Below are 17,018 nucleotides of genomic sequence, written 5' to 3'. Positions count from 1 at the left end.
ATCTTCTGCATCACCACACCAGGGATGGAGCCCGTATCCTGGGCATGTGCTCTGACCGGGAATCAAACTGTGACCTCCTGGTTCATAGGTTGATTCTCAACCACTGACCCACACTAGCCAAGCTAATTTATTTTTTGTTAATCCTGACCTGAGAATATTTTTTTCCATTGATTTTAGAAAGAGTAGAAGGAAGGGAGCGAAGAGAGAAAGAGGGATAGAGAGGAACATCGATGTGAAAAACATAGATTGAGTACCTCCTGCACCTGCTCCAACCTGGGGCCAGGGAATGAACTTGCAACCCAGGTATGTGGTCTTGACTGGGAATTTAACCCATGACCCTTGGGTGTGGAGGAAACACTCTACTACTGAGCAACACTGCCAGAACTATATGCCTTGTTAAAAAATGAGGTAACATTGATTTATGACATTATTTAAGTTTCAGGTATACAGCCTAATAATTATTAATATCCTCACCTGATGGTGAAGATTGCAGCATCTACAGCTTATGATGATGGACAGACAACCAATATACTGTATGTAGAGAGCTTATGTACTTCCTTCTTGTTGGTAAATGAATGGTTACCACTGTGATGGGATGAGGCTGATCATACTACCTCTCAAATATCTATATTGCTTCCCAACACCTGGGTCTCCAATTCCACAGACACATTTCAGTTCCCTGTCATCTCTCCCATCTAACAGGCAGACACCCCTTTAGCCAAATACTCACATTGACTCAGAGAGAACTTTAACACTGATCACTGAACTCTCTGATTTAAATTCCTCCCCTAGTGATACCTCACTGGAGATAGAGGCCAAAATTTCATAGCTTCAAAACACGAGGCTCAAGTGTCTGTGAACTTCGGGCCAGCTCCGCTCTCACAGAGCCCTGGCCTCCCTCACACAGGTCTCCTACACATTGAACTTGACTCCAGCTTCACCTGACACCACAGCTTCAGCCTCAGAGCCTTTATGGGCTCACTTTCCTCTGCTTGGGGTCTCCCCACTGGTCTTTTGGAATTTTTCACCCTCACTCAATCCTTCAAACTCCAACTCCTCTTTCAGGGAGACTGGATCCTCTCCTTCACGAACCTTTGCTTTTTCTAACATGAGCACAGGAAAAGGTCACTTTCTCATGCTCTTAATCTAAGTGCTAGGGCACCCATGGTGAGATTTTTATTTAATCCCATGTCTTTGTTCCTTGCTAGACTGTGAGTACCTGAGGCACATAGCATGTTATACAAACAACTTCTCTCCCTCCAATTTAGTTTAGTGTGGCTGAACAAACATGTATTCTATGACAGGATTCTATGAAGTTAGGTGTGGAGGACATGCTTAAGGAGTGCTCTCCCCATTCTGAGATCAGGAGCCATTAGGGTGTCAGATTACAGTTGTAAGAATGAAATAGAATGAAATCAAGGAGGCACAAAAGAAAGTATTAGAGTGTGTCATACACAGTGAGGGTACATACATAATCATTTCATGGTTCCCTTTGTTCACTCATGCATGCGTGCGTGGGTGTATGTGTGTGTGTGTGTGTGTGTGTGTGTGTGTGCAAAAAAAAATGCTGGATCACAATGTAAAAGGCATGTCTTATTTTGAGACACAGTGAAACAAATCTGGAATTCAACACAAGAAATGCAAGAACTGGCTAAAGGCCATTTCCTGCTAATGAGGGAAAAGTAATAAGAGTGAAGAGCCCAGCAGAGAGCCAGGTGCAGAGAAAAGAGGGAGCCAGTGTGGGTGCTGAAGTTACCTCTCACTCAAGGGACCACACACTGACTGGAACTTCACTGCTCCACTGGCCTCATCACAGCGTCCTCCCCGCCTCTGATTTAATTGTGATTCCTGCACCTATTCCATGTTCATTAGATCACTCTGGTGTTTATATGGCTCAGTAGCCTCTTTCCTTTGTTATTTTTGGCTTTGAGTTTTGATCTCTTTTGTGACACAACTGATGGGTGGGCACTAGTCCTGGTTCTGTTTCTTGTCAACGTACAAATCATCCCCGAACATTTTCTTAAATAAAATCCTGCTTATGCCACAACAATTGATCCCCATTCTTCACATATTTATCCCTAAGAATATATCATAGCACACTTATTTCATTGTACTGGGCCTTCTTTGTATAATGTGAGGTTTAATGAGCAGGGAGCTCACTGACTTTGTTCACTTATGTAGTTTTATAAATCTGGCTTTTTATGAAAAATTGTTAAGGTATGGAATATTCATAATATAAAAATGGCAGGGAAAATAAACATGGTTGAATATTGTGTAGTCACATAATGGCTTTAGTAAAATTGAATAAAACTCTAAAACTAATTTCAAAAGAAAAGCAAAAAAGTATAAAACTTTAATCACATCAATATAGGTCTTCAATTCCAGATATATGTGTAAAGATGTAGAAATAAAAATACAAAAATATACATTTAAAAGGCAGTGGAGAAAGCAGTATCTACAGTTATAATTGCTATCTATATAAACATAAATTGTTATGCTTAGAAAATGGATAGAAAAGATCATTAATTGAATGCAAAAGAATGTTTTCCCAAGGTGAAAGATGTAGAACTTTTTACATTTAAAATAGGAGAAGACACAATATGACAGACTGACAGAATTGACCACACACAATTAATACATTTTCATCCATTCCCCTAAATCCATCTGTACATATATAAAGGAATTCTATGCCAAACAGCAATGTTTTTAGGAGAAAACTAATTTAGCATACTAAATGTATTAACTGTATACTCGCCCACCTAGCACACAGGTATGGTAGTCTCTCAGCTCTGAGCTGGCCTGGTTAAGCTCTCAGGTTACCTGAGGGAGAAATTCTGGGATGCATTCCTTGAATCTTCCCACAGCACCTGCTGCACTCTCAGACTCACCTGGTTGGGGGTCTCTGAAAGGAAGGGCTCCTTGTAGAAGTCTGAATTGCTCCCTGGATGGTTAATGTTGGAAACTGAAGCTTTGTTCTCAGACAAAAGAGCAGGAAGGAGTCAAGCATTAGTCTCAGAGTCAGACTTAAGACCCCAATAGAAACAAATATGTTCTGTTCCAGCCTAACGTTGCACATGTTGCCAGTCTGCGGCAGAGGAGATATTACTCCTCCTTTATCTGTTGGTTAGATGCTGTTTGCATTGTTGCTCCCATCTCTGAGAACCCGGTTTCCCTGTGGACACACTGGTATGAACAGAATGGAAAAATTTCCTGCCGATTCTTTGTTCCCAAGGGACCAGGTTAGAAGTTAAGTGAATCTTGTTTTTGTTACTCCTTCTTCATGACCCTTTTGAGGTCTCATCTCCTAGCACCTTTCCCAACTTTTAATTAAATTTTCTCAAAGTTCCAAGACTGAGGAAACTGGCTTGGCTAGGAACCTTGGATTTTCAAAGTACTGACCTGTCGTGAGGCACAAGCCATGATACCTCCAGAAAATTGCTATTTCTCTCTTCAACCAGGGAGAGATTGTGTGACTTTGATGTAAAGCTTGGGCACCACCCTCCTTGGGTTCATGACACATTTGCCAAATGAATGAGAAATTTCATGCTTACATCACAAGATAAGAGCTGCTATTTAGTCTTATTGTAAGACCTTTGTTAATTATGGGCCATAATTATATAACTTATGCCCTATCATCTGTTTTTAGTAACTTACAGGCTTTGTTTGATTTAAATTTTAGAAAAGTCCATTCTATGAACTTCCTTCTCTATTGCAGGAATGGGGCTTGAAGGGGTTTAGTGATCTACCAAAGTTATAATTGGAATAAGGAATAGGTGTTGATTGGAATTCTGTCTGCACACTTCAACTTCTCCTTTCCTTTTAAAAATATGTTTTTATTGATTTGAGAGAGAGAGGAAAGGAGAGGGAGAGAGAAACATTGATATGAGAGAGAAACATTGGCTAATTTTTATGCAGGTTTCAAGTGTACAAGTCTATGATACAACCTCTGTATTTTACATTGTGTGCTCATCACTGAAAATAAGTCTCCTCCTGTCACCATATATCTGATCTTCTTTACTCTCTTCTACCTGCCCCCACGCCCTTTCCCTCTGTAATCACCGTACTGTTGTGTTTGTCTATGGGTTTTGTTTATTTATTTTTGTCTTGTTTATTGCTTTCAGTTTTATATCTCACATATAAGTGAAATCATATAGTTGTTGACTTTTCCCATCTTACTTATTTTGCTTAGCATGATACTCTCAAGATCTACCCATGTTGTCACAAATGTCAGTATTTCATTTTTTTCTTGTGGTTGAGTAGTATTTCATTGTATATATGTACCACATCTTTATCCAATAACCTATCAAAGGACACTTTGTTTGTTTCCATGTTTTGGCCACTGTGAATAATGTTGCAATGAATATAGGATACATATATCATTGCAAATAAATGTTTTCAATTTTTTCAGGTAAGTACCCAAAAGTGGGGTTGGGAACAGGGCAATGCTCCAACTAACTGGGCCACCCAGCCAGGGCCTATTCATTTATTTTTGCTTTTGCTTCTCTTGACTTTAGGGTCAAATTCATAAAATCCTCTCTAAGACCAAGGTTCATAAATTCTATACCTATGTTTTCTTCTATGTATTTGTGTTGTCATAAAATTTTGAATAAAAAAGTGTACAGTCATGTATCACTCAATGATGGAATACATTCTGAAAATGCATCATTAGGTTAGGTGACATCATAGCGTCACTGACACACACCTAGATGGCATAGCCTACTGCACACCTAAGCTATGTCTATAGCCTATTGCTCTGTAGAGGAGGAAAAATAATTTTACCTCTGACTTTCTGAATTCTTGACTGACACATCCTTAAAATAAAAGACATTAATAGGAGAAAAACTAATAAAAGTTTAATAACATGTATGCCCTCTGTATACCTTGGACAGACTTAGGAAAACTAACTCCTTGAAATGCCTGAGCTACCATATTAACTACCATCTTTAGCTGAAGACAGAAGAAGCTGTTGGAATAGGAGACAGTCAGTTATTGGAGGTTACCTGGAAAAAGCCCAGTAAACGGGGTAAAGTTGTTATGCATATTCAAGTCGTTGTGTTTTGCATTAATAAGGTCCCCTCCCCCACTCCTGGTATGGCAAGGGAGACATCCTTACAAATGGAGTTTTTTCTTACAAATGTAAATGCCTCTTACAGAAGGCAACTTGTATTTATACCATGTCTGCTGTTTCTTAAAATTAACAAGCTTAAAATAATTGTTATGCCAAAGAGACATATTTTGGGGTGCCAAACTCTGTTCCTCTACAGCTCCTAGGCTATAAACCTGTTTAGCATGTTACTGTACTGAATACGGTAGGCAACTGTAACATGATGGTAAATATTTCTCTCAAACATTGCATTATGAGGTTACCGTGGTTATGATGTCAATAGGTGATGGGAATTTTTCAGCAACATTATAATCTTACGGAGTCACTGTATAGATATAGATGTGGACCAGACTAATTTCAATGTTGTGTGCTGCATTTCATTTGATTTTTAAGTTTCATGCTGTTACTTTTGACTAACCTCACTGTCCTTAGTAAGCATATCAAAGCTTTCTAATTTCTTAAAATTTAGTTATGAATATTTTTGTTAATAACTGGAATGGCATGACAACTGAGATAAATATCAATCTGGTGATAGTATTGATTATAAACAATCATCTATCACAAGACCACCAGGAGGTGTGGTCCCTGACAATCTTTGGCCCTTTGTCTTGTCAATCATTAACATCCTAGTTATACTATAAAAATCACTTAATGGGTCTGTTAGTGGAGAGTAATCTGTGCAAAATTTCTGGGTTGTCTCTTCCACTCCAACCCAATCTTCTGTAAATAAATTACCTTATACCTAAATTCTGTTACATTCTACAGCATTGCCTGCTTTGTTTCTTCATTTTAAGGTAATTTCTCCTTATGGTCGCCATTGCATCTTTGCCCCACCATCTGGCCACCACCTTGTATACATGGTCCGTCATTGACTGAAATGACCCACAGGATGTGATAAATGCTGTGTTTAGTTATTTTATATAAGTATAGATAAAAAAGGCACCACATACTAAACCCAACAAGCTCAGGGGAAACCCACATGGTGGGCCTTACAAGCCCAGAGAGCAAAGTAACCACATACGTGGTCTGAACGTAAAAATTTTTTACTAAAAGTGGGTCATGGTGGATAGTCATGTCCTAGGGCTGTAGCTTCCTTGACATAAGTCAATCTTGAACTTTGAAACTGTCTACTGCCTTTGTGCATTTAAGATAGCACACCTTTGCAATGTCAGTGTAATCTTCTCCAGATCCCTCGAAGGCACAACCATGGCACCAGACCACATGGTTATTTTGTTGTCCACATGCCATCCCTGTGCTGTAAAAGTCAACTATCATGTCCCTACCAATGGAAAAGGGTGTGTATCTGTTTGTCTTACTTTTTTATCCAATCTCAGAGACTTCTCTGCTTTGCTTTCCCCCATCCCCTTAATCTACCAGCAATGGATTACACGTAACCCCCTGACATCTCATCCTTTGATTCTAAAGTATAAAATAATCTGCAAAATTGCCATTCTCTGGAGCATTTTCTCAAGCCCTTGAGATTTTGCTTCCCAGCAATTGTCAGTATGGCTCAAATAAACTCATCAAAATTCCAAAATATTAGAACATTGGTTGTGACTATGTAGGTGGAAATCATGTAATCACCGTGGCCATAGAACATGGAAGACTAGTTGAAATAAGAGGAAAGATGCTACACTGTTGGCTTTGGAGACAGAGAATTGGTCATGAGCCAAGGAATGCTGGTGGCCATGAGAAATTGGAATGGGAGGAGAACTGGCTTTTCCCATGAAGCTTCCAGAAGAAACCGAGCCCTTTGGACATTTTGATTTTAGTCCATTGAGATGCATTTCAGGCTTCTGATCGCAAAGAGAGTAAAAGCATAAAATTGTTTCTTTTGTGCCCCACTGCTGTAATTAGTTACAGCAGCAGCAGGAATATGATACATTTATTAAATAACAATATTTTGGAGAAGATGAAATTTTAGCTCTTAATTTGTTCTATTAGCTTTCTTTGGTAAGGGTATTTGTGTTGAAATTTCACATTAAGAAGAAGAAAAAGAAATCTAAAGTCAATTTGGTGATTCTGCTCCATTAACTGATCTAGTGAATTCCCAATTTCATAAAATTGAAACCAAGCCAGAATCCCTTCTCAACCCAACCCCTACCCCCCAATGTCTCACTTGCAAGGAAACAGACCTGAGTACCTTTTCATTATATTCACCAAAGTAACTTTTTCAGACATAAATCAGGGTCTTGTGGCACTAGTCCCCTCTCTGGAATCTTGATAACATAGAGACACATACCTTGAGTTGGTTTTATAAGAACTAAAATGTTCTACCAGATAGAAAACCACTGACTCTCATGGTCCACAGTCACATAACCGCCAGACTAGCTGATGTTGGATGACTGATGATCAGAGCTCCTAAAATATCTCATTGTAACACCAACTCCAACCAATCAGAATATACCCATGAGCTGATCACCCATTGAAAACCCCTAGCCCCAATTTCACCCATTAAAACCAGTTGCCAGAAAAGGAACCAGGAGTTTGGGTTTTGAGCACTAGCTTTCCCATTCACAGTGCACAGTGCTAACAATAAAGTGAATCTAATCTCTCCACTACAAATCTTATGTTCAGTGTGTGACTCACCTGGTGGCTGGTGGACAAACTCTTCAGTTACAGAAGTAAATGTGGTTCTGACTTTGAGGTTTGTGCATTAATATAAGAAATGTAATTCGTTACTGAAATTAAGGTCAACCTTCTATGTTACATTGTTGTATCTAAATTTCTAAATCATTTTAGTTTCATATTAATTGAATCATTCATTCTTTACTTTCTATTGTCACCATATTTCTTTAAAATTTTCTTTCAACATTAAAGGTGAGAATATTAATGTGTCTGTGTTATGTCTTTGTGTGTTGAGTTTATTTGAAAGAAAATCACATACAAATGTACATACATGTATATGTACATACACTTCCTACCTATGGAAGAGTTATTAGATATATTCTATGTTTAAAAAACATTTTCTTTATTTCTACCAAAATCGACTGGAATTAGGTTTATTATTCCACATCACCAGCAGAAATAAGGAAACAGAGGATCAGGCTAATTGCATTTTTTACAATTATATAACAAAGATATTAAAGGTTTTGTGAGTTTTTAAAAAATATATATTTCATTGATTTTTTACAGAGAGGAAGGGAGAGGAATAGAGAGTTAGAAACATCGATGAGAGAGAAACATCGATCAGCTGCCTCCTGCACACCTCCTACTGGGGATGTGCCCACAACCAAGGTACATGCCCTTGACCGGAATTGAACCTGGGACCCTTGAGTCTGTAGGCCGACGCTCTATCCACTGAGCCAAACCGGCTATGGCAGTTTAGTGAGTTTTTTTAGTTATTTATATGAACCTGTGCAGTATTACTCTTAATTTTTGCATAACTCCATTAATTCAGAAATATTGCTGTTAACTATGTTCAGTTTATTTTATGTTATTATGCCCTAATAAATTATTTTAGAAATTTCTCAGAACCAATAAACAGGTTCAATAATGATATATGATATAAAATAAATATATAATAATCATTTGCATCTATATGAAAAGTCAGAAGAGAAATTAAGAGCACAATTCCATTTCTAATTGCATTAAAAAGAATTAAATACCTAGAAATCAAGTAAAATACATTGCTAAAAATATTGAAAAAAGGCACAAATAAATGGGAAGATAGTCTGGGTTTATGGATATTCTGTGTTTAATATTGTGAATGTCCATACTATTGTTAAAGAGAAAACCACAGGCCCCAAATGGCATCACTCCAGTTAAAAACCCATGATGCTAAGTCTAGATTCCATACTGGATTTTTTGGAAGTTTCCACCGCTCCCAGAAGCTTAATTTTAATCAACCAGCCTTGAATTTTCTGGTCAAAAACCAGTAAGGTAATCTGTCACGTGGGCCCTCCTCTTCCCCCACAGAAAGAAGAGGGGATCTGTCTGATAGAAATCCTTCCTCCTCCTCTTCCCCCAAATAAAAGATGTCATGGCCCCCAAATAATCCCCCTTTTCTCTGTTTTTATAGCTCCTTTGTCCCTCCCTGTTTCCTATAAAAACCTTCTATTTTGTACACCCCTCTGAGCTCCCCTTTAGTTGCCAGGTAGGAACTTTTACCTCTCCCTTAAAGAATTTAAATTTTCAGTCTTGCCAATAATAAGAGTTATCATCAGAGATTACATTTTGTAACCTATATTGAGGGCAGGGCAATTTTCTAATTACCGAACATCTGCTCTTCTTATTGTCCGACATACAATGTCCTTCCTCCCTTCTGTAGCTCCAGGTGCTTTACCTCATCTTTAGCTCAGAATGTCCTATAAACGGCACCTCACCGTCTCTTTCTGTCTCTGAACCTCTCATGTATGCCTCCAAGTAGATTCCACTGGGAGAGAGATATTTGATAATCAAGTTTTGCCAGTAACTATGGTAGTTATGATTGTTCCCTATAAATCTCAGTCTATTGATAATGATGCAATAGGACAGGAATGCCTGGGCACTGTCCTAGGTCCTACTACATTTTTTTTGTGACCAGAGTCAATATTGAGACCAGATTGACCCTTGTGGTTCTTATTATAATTGCACAATTGGACCCTCAGCTAAATAAGACAATAAAACCTGGAAATTATGTATGAAATACAGTAGCATGTTTGTAGCACAATTACCTCACTTAGGTTTTTTCAAAGACGTCCAACTCAGATAATCATATTGGCAAATGTATGACACTGCTACTACATAAGCACTCATGTTGCCACCACCTATGAAGTTTCCCTTTTACTTTTAATTTAATTTGTAACTTGAAATATGTGGAATATTAATTTTAATTAGAAGCAATTTCAATACAAGCAAAGGGAGGAAGTTCACATTAAACAAGGGGTATACCTAGGAAGCAAAGTTTATTTGGAATTAAACACAGAATTTTTGTGATTTTTACACAAGATTAACATATTATAAAAGTCCCCTTGTAGAAAACCCTGAGTAACCTAGATAACTGACCATTTGGGTGATCCTGCTTTTCCTTCCCCTGCCCTAATTCCAACTCTTATGTTTTAAATAAAAAGCAAACCCACAAAACCCTAGCCATCCTGCCTTTGGCCTCCAATAAAGGCAGAGCCCTTCAGTCAAAGTCCATTTTCTCTCCCTCTGTCTCTCTTTCACACACACACACACACACACACACACACACACACTCACTCACTTTCCTGTGTGGCATTTGGGCATGCTGGACCTGTGAGTATTAAATTTACATGTTCATATCTCCATGATGGTTGTTGCAATCATAATAAGGACCATAAGGATCCATCTAATCACAACATTGACTCTGGTCTGTGGAACAAGTAGTAGGACCCAGGTCAGTGCTCAGGCATCCCTATCCTATTCCATCACTATCAACAGAAGGAGACGTATAGGGAACAATCATAAAGTCTACAGTATCAGGAAGATCAGTTAAGGTACCGATGTACAAAGAATGAAGGACACGTGGTGAACACAAGAACAAATTACTTACAATGATATATGTCATTTGAGAAGAAATTATTGTTAAGACATCAATGTTTCTAGTGAAGTAAATGAAAACTTCCAAATATTTCTGATCAAGATTGGAAAGAACTTTGTGGAGGTAAAATAAGACAAAGGGAGCACCTGTCTATGTAAGAGACAAAGCAGAAAGCTTTATAAAATGGTTACTTAAATTGTATAGAAGAGTTGAAACAAACAAAGGAAATTCAAGGACAGAATACTAGGACCAAGTCTGAAAACTACAATCTGATGAAAGAATCTCAATTTCCGGTTTTGAGTCTTGGAGCACTTTTTCTACCTCAGGATGATTGTCCCTTTTGTACCTGCCATCCCATAGAATCTTTTCAGGGCCCTCTTTATGTCTTTGTTCCTCAGACTGTAGATGATGGGGTTCAGCATGGGTGTGACCACGGCATACATCACTGAGGCTGCTGCACTTGAGTGTGAGCTGTGGGTAGCAGCAGAGCTGAGATACACTCCTAGGATTGTACCATAAAATAAGGACACAGCTGAGAGGTGAGACGCGCAGGTAGAAAATGCTTTATACTTCCCCTGAGCTGATGAGATTTTACATATGGAGGACATTATCTTAGTGTAAGAGTAAAGGATACAAGCGAGGGGACCCCCACCCAGTAGCACAGTTATAAAATACAGCACCATGTTATTAAGAAAGGTGTCGGAACAGGCGAGTTGGAAGACCTGTTTGATTTCACAAAAAAAGTGGGTGATTTCAAAGTCTGTACAGAAGGACAGCTGTGATACCATTATGCTTTGTATCAAGGAATTCAGGCCACTTATGATCCAGGACACCAGAACCAGCAGTCCACAGAGCCGGGGGTTCATGATGACCATGTAGTGCAGGGGGTGGCAGATGGCCACAAACCGGTCATAGGCCATCACGGTCAAGAGGAAGTCATCCAACACTCCAAACAGTATGAAAAAATAAATCTGGGTGATGCATCCTGCATAGGTGATGACTTTGTTCTGTGTCTGGATGTTCACCAGCATCTTTGGGACGGTGGTGGAGGTGAAACAGATGTCTACCAAGGACAGGTTGGAGAGGAAGAAGTACATGGGTGTGTGGAGGTGGGAGTCTGAGGTGAAAGCCATGATGATGAGCAGGTTTCCCAACACAGTGGTCAGGTACATGGAGAGGAAAAGCCCAAATATGAGGGGCTGCAGTTTTGGTTCCTCTGAAAAACCCAGGAGAAGAAATTCTGAAATTGGGGTATCATTGCCTTGTCTCATGGGGTGTAGGTGGCTAGAATGAAAGAAAAAATAGCATGATCAATTTTTAAGCAAATGGCTATTACTAACATAGTTGAAATGCTATAATTATATTTTGCAGTAAAGTAATCAGTATCTTTTTTTTGAACATATCATCCCCTTTAAGACACACCCCAACCCATGACATCTCTGATTAGGAATTTCTGTTCTCCTCAAATCTTTTTCCCAAGGTGGCCATGGATTACATATGTTTTTTGTTTGTTTATTTGCTTTAAAATAGTTATGATTGAGAGTATTACAGATGTCACCCCTTTTCAACTCCATTACCCCTTTTACCCAGTTCCCACTCCACCACAGGCCTTCACCATCCTATTGTCTGTGTCCATAGGTAATGCTTATATGCATATAAGGTCTTTGCTTAATCTTTTCCTACTCTTTCCCTTCTCTCTGAGATTCATCAGTTTATTCCATGTTTCCATGCCTCTGGTTGTATTTTATTCATTAGATTTTTTGTTCATTTATCTTTTTTTTTAAAATATATATTTTATTGATTTTTTACAGAGAGGAAGGGAGAGGGATAGAGAGTTAGAAACATCGATGAGAGAGCAACATTGATCAGCTGCCTCCTGCACACCTCCTACTGGGTATGTGCCCGCAACCAAGGTACATGCCCTTGACCGGAATCGAACCTGGGATCCTTGAGTCCGCAGGCTGACGCTCTATCCACTGAGCCAAACCGGTTAGGGCCATTTATCTTGATTTTTAGTTTCAATTATTGATAGGTATGTTTTTATTGCCATTCTATTCTTCAAAGTTTTTATCCTTTTCTTCATCCCCTTTTTCTCCTCCTCCTCGTCCTCCTCCTCCTCCTCCTCCTCCTCCTCCTCCTCCTCCTCCTCCTTCTTCTTCTCCCCCCCCTCTCCTCCTTTATTCCTTCTCCTCTTTTTCTTCTTTTTCTTAAAGAATACCTTTCAACATTTCATGTAATACTGGTTTGGTGGTGATGAACTTTAGCTTTTTCCGGTATGTGAAGCTCTTATCCGACCTTTGATTCTAAATGGTAACTTGGCTGGGTAGAGTAATCTTGGTTCTAGGTCCTTGATATTCATCACTGAATATTTCTTACCACTTTCTTCTGGCCTGCAACATTTCTGTTGAGAAATCAGCTGAGAGTTGTACGGGTGCTCCCTTGTAGGTAACTAAGTGCTTTTCTCTTGCTGCTTTTAAGATTCTCTCTTTGTTTTTTTCTAAAAAATATATTTTTATTGATTTCAGAGAGGAAAGGAGAAGGAGGGAGAGATAGATAGAAATATCAATGATTAGAGAGAATCATTGATTGGCTGCCTCCTGAACACCCCTTACTGGGGATGGAGCCGCAACCCAGGAATGCATCCTTGACCGGAATTGAACCCAGGACCCTACATTCTCAGGTCGATGTTTTATTCATTGAGCCAAACCGGTTAGGGCTACAACCCAATAATTAATTTCCTCAACCTGATGATGAAGATTGCAGTATCCATTGGCCTATGATGATGGACAGATAATCAATATACTGTATGTAGAGAGCTTGATGTACTTCCTGCTTGTTGGTAAATGAATGGGTACCACTGTGATGGGATGAGGCTGATTATTTTCTTCTATCTTTCAAATGTCTTTATTGCTTCCCAACACCTCGGTCTCCAATTCCATAGACACATTTCAGTTCCCTGTCATCTCTTTCATCTAAGAGGTGGACACCACTCTAGCCAAATGCACACATTGACTCAGAGAGAACTTTAATGCTGATCCTTGAACTCTCTGATTTAAATTCTTCCCCTAGTGATACCTCACTGGAGATAGAAGCCAAAATTCTGTAGCTTCAAACATGAGGCTCAAGTGTCTGTGAACTTTCAGCCAGCTCCACCCTCACAGAGCCCTGGCCTCCCTCACACAGGTCTCCTAAACATTGAACTTGAGTCCAGCTTCACCTGACACCACAGCTGCGGGGCTCAGAGCCTTTATGGGCTCACTTTCCTCTCCCCACTGGTCTTTTTGGAATTTTTTACCCCCACTCAATCCTTCAAACTCCAACTCCTCTTTCAGAGAGGCTGGATCCTCTCCTTCATGAACCTTTTATTTTTCTAGCATGAGCACAGGAAAAGGTCACTTTCTCATGCTCTTAATCTTAGTGTTAGGGCACCCATGGTGAGATTTTTATTTAATCCCATGTCTTTGTTCCTTGCTAGACTGTGAGTACCTGAGGCATATGACATCTTATACAAACACCTTCTCTCCCCCTTCAGATTTAATTTAGTGTGGCTGAATAAACATGTATTGTATGACAGGATTCTATGAAGTTAGGTGTGGAGGACATGCTTGAGGAGTGCTCTCTATATTCTGAGATCAGGAGCCATTAGGGTGTCAGATTACAGTTGTAAGAATGAAATAGAATGGAATCAAGGAGGCACAAAAGAAAGTATTAGAGTGTGTCATACACAGTGAGCGTCCATACATAATCATTTCATGACTCCCTTTGTTCACACATGCATGCGTGTGTGTGTCGTGCAAAAATGCTGGATAACAATGTAAAAGGCATGTCTTATTTTGGGACACAGTGAAACAAATCTGGAATTCAACACGAGAAATGCAAGAACTGGTTAAAGGCCATTTCCTGATAATGAGGGAAAAGTAATAAGAGTGAAGAGCCCAGCAGAGAGCCAGGTGCAGAGAAAAGAGGGAGCCAGTGTGCCTGCTGAAGTTACCTCTGACTTAAGGGACCACACACTGACTGGAACTTCACTGCTCCACTGGCCTCATCACAGCGTCCTCCCCGCCTCTGATCTAATGGTGATTCCTGCACCTATTCCATGTTTAGATCACTCTGGTGTTTATATGGCTCAATAGCATCTTTCCTTTGCTATTTTTGTCTTTGAGTTTTTATCTCTTTTGTGACACAACTGATGGGTGGGCTCTAGTCCTGGTTCTGTTTCTTGTCAACTTACAAATCATCCCCGAACATTTTTTTTTATAAAATCCTGCTTATGCCACAACAATTGATCCCCTTTCTTCACATATTTATCCCTGAGAATATGATATCATAGCACACTTATTTCATTGTACTGGGTCTTCTTTGTATAATGTGAGGTCAAATGAGCAGGGAGCTCACTGATTATTCATTTCTGTAGTTTGATAAGTGTGTGCTTTTATATGGAAAAATGTTAAGGTATGGAATATTCATAATATAAAAAATGGCAGGGAAAATAAACATTGTTGAATATTGTGTATTCAAATATTGGCATTAGTAAAATTGAATAAAATTGTAAAACAAAAGAAAAGCCAAAATAAACCCCACAAAACTTTAATCACATCAATATAGGTCTCCAATTTTAGATATATCGGTAAGGATGTGGAAATAAAAATACAAAAATATACTTTTAAAAGGCAGTGGAGAAAGTAGTATCTACAGTTATAATTTATACCTATGTAAACATAAATAGATTATGCTTAGAAAATGGATAGAAAAGATCATTAATTGAATGCAGAAAAATTTTTCTGCCAAGGTGAAAAATGTAGAACTGTTTATGTTTAAAATTAATGGGAGAAGACACAATATGACAGACTGATAGAATTGATCACACAAAATTAATACATTTTCATCCATTCCCCTAAATCCATCTGTACATATAGAAAGGAATTCTATGCCAAACAGCAATGTTTTTAGGAGGAAACTAATTTAGCATACTAAATGTATTAACTGTATACTCGCCCACCTAGCACACAGATCTGGTAGTCTCTCAGCTCTGAGCTGGCCTGGTTAGGCTCTCAGGTTACCTCAGGGGGAAATTCTGGGATGCATTCCTTGAATCTTCCCACAGCATCTGCTGCACTCACAGACTCACCTGGTTGGGGGTCTCTGAAAGGAAGGGCTCCTTGTAGAAGTCTGAATTGCTCCCTGGATGGTTAATGTTGGAAACTGAAGCTCTGTTCTCAGACAAAAGAGCAGGAAGGAGTCAAGCATTACTCTCAGAGTCAGACTTAAGACCCCAATAGAAACAAATACGTTCTGTTCCAGCCTAATGTTGCACAGGTTGCCAGTCTGCTGCAGAGGAGATATTACTCCTCCTTTATCTGCTTGTTAGATGTTGTTTGCATTGTTGCTCCCACCTCTGAGCACCAGGTTTCCCTGTGGACCCACTGGTCTGATCAGATGGAAAATGTTCCTGCCGATTCTTTGTTCCCAAGGGACCAGGTTAGAAGTTAAGTGAATCTTGTTTTTGTTACTCCTTCTCCATGACCCTCTTGAGGTCTCATCTCCCAGCACCTTACCCAACTTTTAATTAAATTTTCTCAAAGGTCCAAGACTGAGGAAACTGGCTTGGCTAGGAACCTTGGATTTTCAAAGCACTGACTTGTTGTGGGGCACAAGCCATGATACCTCCAGAAAATTGCTATTTCTCTCTTCAACCAGGGAGAGATTGTGTGACTTTGATGTAAAGCTTTGTGCACCACCCTCCTTGGCTTCATGACACATTTGCCAAATGAATGAGAAATTTCATGCTTACATCACAAGATAAGAGCTGCTATTTAGTTCCACATTGTAAGACCTTTGTTAATTATGGGCCATAATTATATAACTTATGCCCCATCATCTGTTTTAGTAACTTACAGGCTTTGTTTGATTTAAATTTTAGAAAAGTCCATTCTATGAACTTCCTTCTCTATTGCAGGAATGGGGCTTGAAGGGGTTTAGTGATCTACCCAAAGTTACAATTGGAATAAGGAATAGGTGTTGATTGGAATTCTGTCTGCACACTTCAACTTCTCCTTTCCTTTTAAAAATATGTTTTTATTGATTTGAGAGAGAGAGGAAAGGAGAGGGAGAGAGAAACATTGATATGAGAGAGAAACATTGGCTAATTTTTATGCAGGTTTCAAGTGTACAAGTCTATGATACATCCTCTGTATTTTATATCGTGTGCTCACCACTGAAAATAAGTCTCCTCTTGTCACCATATATCTGATCTTCTTTACTCTCTTCTACCTGCCCCCACGCCCTTTCCCTCTGTATTCACGGTACTGTTGTCTTTGTCTATGGGTTTTGTTTGTTTGTTTTTTGTCTTGTTTATTGCTTTCAGTTTTATATCTCACATATAAGTGAAATCATATAGTTGTTGACTTTTCCCATCTTACTTATTTTGCT

The 17,018-nt window shown here is 39.1% G+C and overlaps 1 protein-coding gene across 1 annotated transcript; it reads right to left on the bottom strand.

Annotated features, from left to right (window-relative positions):
* Positions 1-978: 978 nt before the first annotated feature.
* Positions 979-11,761, bottom strand: LOC102422109 (olfactory receptor 7A10-like). The gene is made up of 3 exons (XM_023763302.1): positions 11,407-11,761; positions 10,936-11,121; positions 979-1,103 (listed from the first exon to the last, which is right to left on the bottom strand). Exons 1-3 carry the CDS (start codon positions 11,759-11,761, stop codon positions 979-981), a joined length of 666 nt encoding a protein of 221 aa, XP_023619070.1.
* Positions 11,762-17,018: the final 5,257 nt, after the last annotated feature.

The sequence above is a fragment of the Myotis lucifugus genome, unplaced genomic scaffold (assembly GCF_000147115.1).
Source record: "Myotis lucifugus unplaced genomic scaffold, Myoluc2.0 scaffold_280, whole genome shotgun sequence".
NCBI classification, from domain to species: domain Eukaryota; kingdom Metazoa; phylum Chordata; class Mammalia; order Chiroptera; family Vespertilionidae; genus Myotis; species Myotis lucifugus.
The sequence above is the reverse complement of the archived record's forward strand: the minus strand, read 5'-3'. Positions and strand labels throughout refer to the sequence as shown.